This window comes from Colobus angolensis, unplaced genomic scaffold (assembly GCF_000951035.1).
Source record: "Colobus angolensis palliatus isolate OR3802 unplaced genomic scaffold, Cang.pa_1.0 Scaffold30, whole genome shotgun sequence".
Taxonomy (NCBI): Eukaryota; Metazoa; Chordata; class Mammalia; order Primates; family Cercopithecidae; genus Colobus; species Colobus angolensis.
Genome location: NW_012116266.1, coordinates 5,660,460 through 5,662,917, shown reverse-complemented (window position 1 = coordinate 5,662,917; position 2,458 = coordinate 5,660,460). Strand labels below are relative to the sequence as shown.

At 42.1% G+C, this 2,458-nt stretch overlaps 1 protein-coding gene across 1 annotated transcript in view; it reads left to right on the top strand.

The window, feature by feature from the left end:
• The window catches only part of NBEAL1 (neurobeachin-like 1), a 206,959-nt gene that overhangs the window by 188,994 nt on the left and 15,507 nt on the right, over positions 1–2,458 (top strand). Inside the window, exon 48 of the mRNA XM_011949999.1 lies at positions 1,628–1,737. Within this exon, the coding sequence (XP_011805389.1) occupies positions 1,628–1,737 (110 nt within the window). The remainder of the gene's footprint in view (positions 1–1,627; positions 1,738–2,458) is intronic.

Here is a 2,458-nt window from a genome sequence, read left to right as displayed (position 1 = left end):
TTTTTTTTGAGACAGAGTCTCACCCTGTCACCCAGGCTGGAGTGCCGATCACAGCTCACTGCAGCATTGACCTCCTGGGCTCAGGTGACCCTTCCACCCCAGCCTCCTGAGTAGCTGGGACTACAGCTACACACCACCATGGCCAGATAATTTTTGTATTTTTTGTAGAGATCAGGTTTTGCCATGTTGCCCAGGCTGGTCTCAAACTCCTGAGCTCAAGTGATCCTCCCACCTGAGCCTTACAAAGTGCCTGCGTTTTTTAAAGTTACCAGAATTTCCTTTGTGTGGGGTAACTTGTTAACTTTTATAATCAAGAAGATAAAGGCTTTTCATTTTGAAGAGAAGAGAACTTACTCACTATGACTGTCACTACAGGGAGACCTTAACAATTCATTGTAAATTCTGCTTCTGGTTTATGTTCTAAATGATATATATTAGATTTTTATGGTAAGACTGGTCCCTGAATTTCTTCCAACTGCCAGCTAATAACTGCTAATAAACTTTGAGAAATCATGAGAAAAAATAATCTTCCTAAAGAAAGATAAATTGGGCTGAGCACAGTGGCTCACATCTGTAATCCCAGAACTTGGGAGGCTGTAGGTGGATTGCTTGAGCTTAGGAGTTTGAGACCAGCCTGGGCAACATGGCGAAACCCCATCTCCACCAAAATACAAAAAATTAGCCAGGCATGGTGGTGCATGCCTGTGGTCCCAGCTACTCAGGAGGCTGAGGCATGAGAATCACTTGAACCCAGGAGGCAGAGGTTGTAGTGAGCTGAGATCATGCCACTACACTCCAGCCTGGGTGATAGAGCAAGACTCTATCTCAAAAAAAAAAAAAAAAAAATGGTCAAGTTTTCTTACAATAAGATAAACAAGGCCAGATGTGGTGGTTCACGCCTGTAATCCCAGCACTTTGGGAGGCCGAGGTGGGAGGCTCACGAGGTTAGGAGTTTGAGACCAGCCTGGGCAACATGGCGAAACCCCATCTCCACCAAAATACAAAAAATTAGCCAGGCATGGTGGTGCATGCCTGTGGTCCCAGCTACTCAGGAGGCTGAGGTCAGAGGATTGCTTGTGCCCAGGAGGTTGTAGTGAGCTGAGATCATGCCACTACACTCCAGCCTGGGTGATAGAGCAAGACTCTATCTCAAAAAAAAAAAAAAAAAAAAAAAGGTCAAGTTTTCTTACAATAAGATAAACAAGGCCAGATGTGGTGGTTCACGCCTGTCATCCCAACACTTTGGGAGGCCGAGGTGGGAGGCTCACTTAAGCCCAGGAGTTGGAGACTAGCTTGGGCAACATGGTGAAACCATGTCTCTACAAAGAATACAAAAATTAGCCAGGCATGGTGGCACATGCCTGAAGGTTGCAGTAAGCTGAAATCATGTCACTGCACTCCAGCCTGGGCAACGGAGTGAAACCCTGGCTCCAAAAATAAAAGATAAACAAAGAACTTTTTCTGTTTGAATTATCTTAAGATGTTCCTAATGCGTTTCACGTTTGAAGTACACAGTCTCACAGTATTCCCTAAGTGATAAATGCCAATGTCATGTGAGCATCTGGTTATTCTGGGCTGCTTTCCTTAATATTTCATTTAATTTGAGTCTTCATATGTTCTTTTCCAGATAACAATAAGCATGAATTCTGTTATTGGAACCCATGGATGGTTGCCTTATGACAGAAACATTTCTAATTACTTTACATTCATCAAGGATCAAACTGTGACAAATCCAAAGTAAGTAAATGAATATTTAAAGCAAAACAGCTATACCAGGTACCTTATTGCCAGGAAAAAAAAACTGGATTAATTGATTCATGTTATTCTGAAAGAAATATTTTTTATTTTTTTTTGAGATAGAGTCTTGCTCTGTCACCCAGGCTGCAGTGCGGTGGCGCAATCCCCACTCACTGCAACCTCTGCCTCTCAGGCTCAAAGGATTCTCTGGCTAATTTTTGTTTTTAGTAGAAATCAGGTTTTACCATGTTGACCATGCTGGTCTCAAATTCTTGACCTCAAGTGATCCGCCCGCCTCACCCTCCCAAAGTTCTGGGATTATAGGCCACCTAGCCCTGAAAGTAATGCTTTGAGATCCAGATAATCTCTTCTTCCTTCCTTCCTCCCTCCATTCCCTCCCCCAGCAACCTTCCCTTATTTTTAAGTTATGTCCTGAATTTATATTGGTTTAAATACAAAACTTAATTTCCCTAATATCAGTTATAAAAATGCAATTACATTAGGAATAACAGACTTCCTTGTAATGTTATTCTACCTTATTATTTAAAAATAAGACCTATGTGTTTTAATCTCCAAAAGTTATGTTCTAACTTAAAGTGGTGTTTCCCTTACATTGAGTTGTCCTGTTTGTTTCCTTATATTTTTTTCTAGTTAAATCACATTCATGGCTGGGCACAGTGGCTCACGCCTGTAATCCCAGAACTTGGGAGGCTGAGGCAGG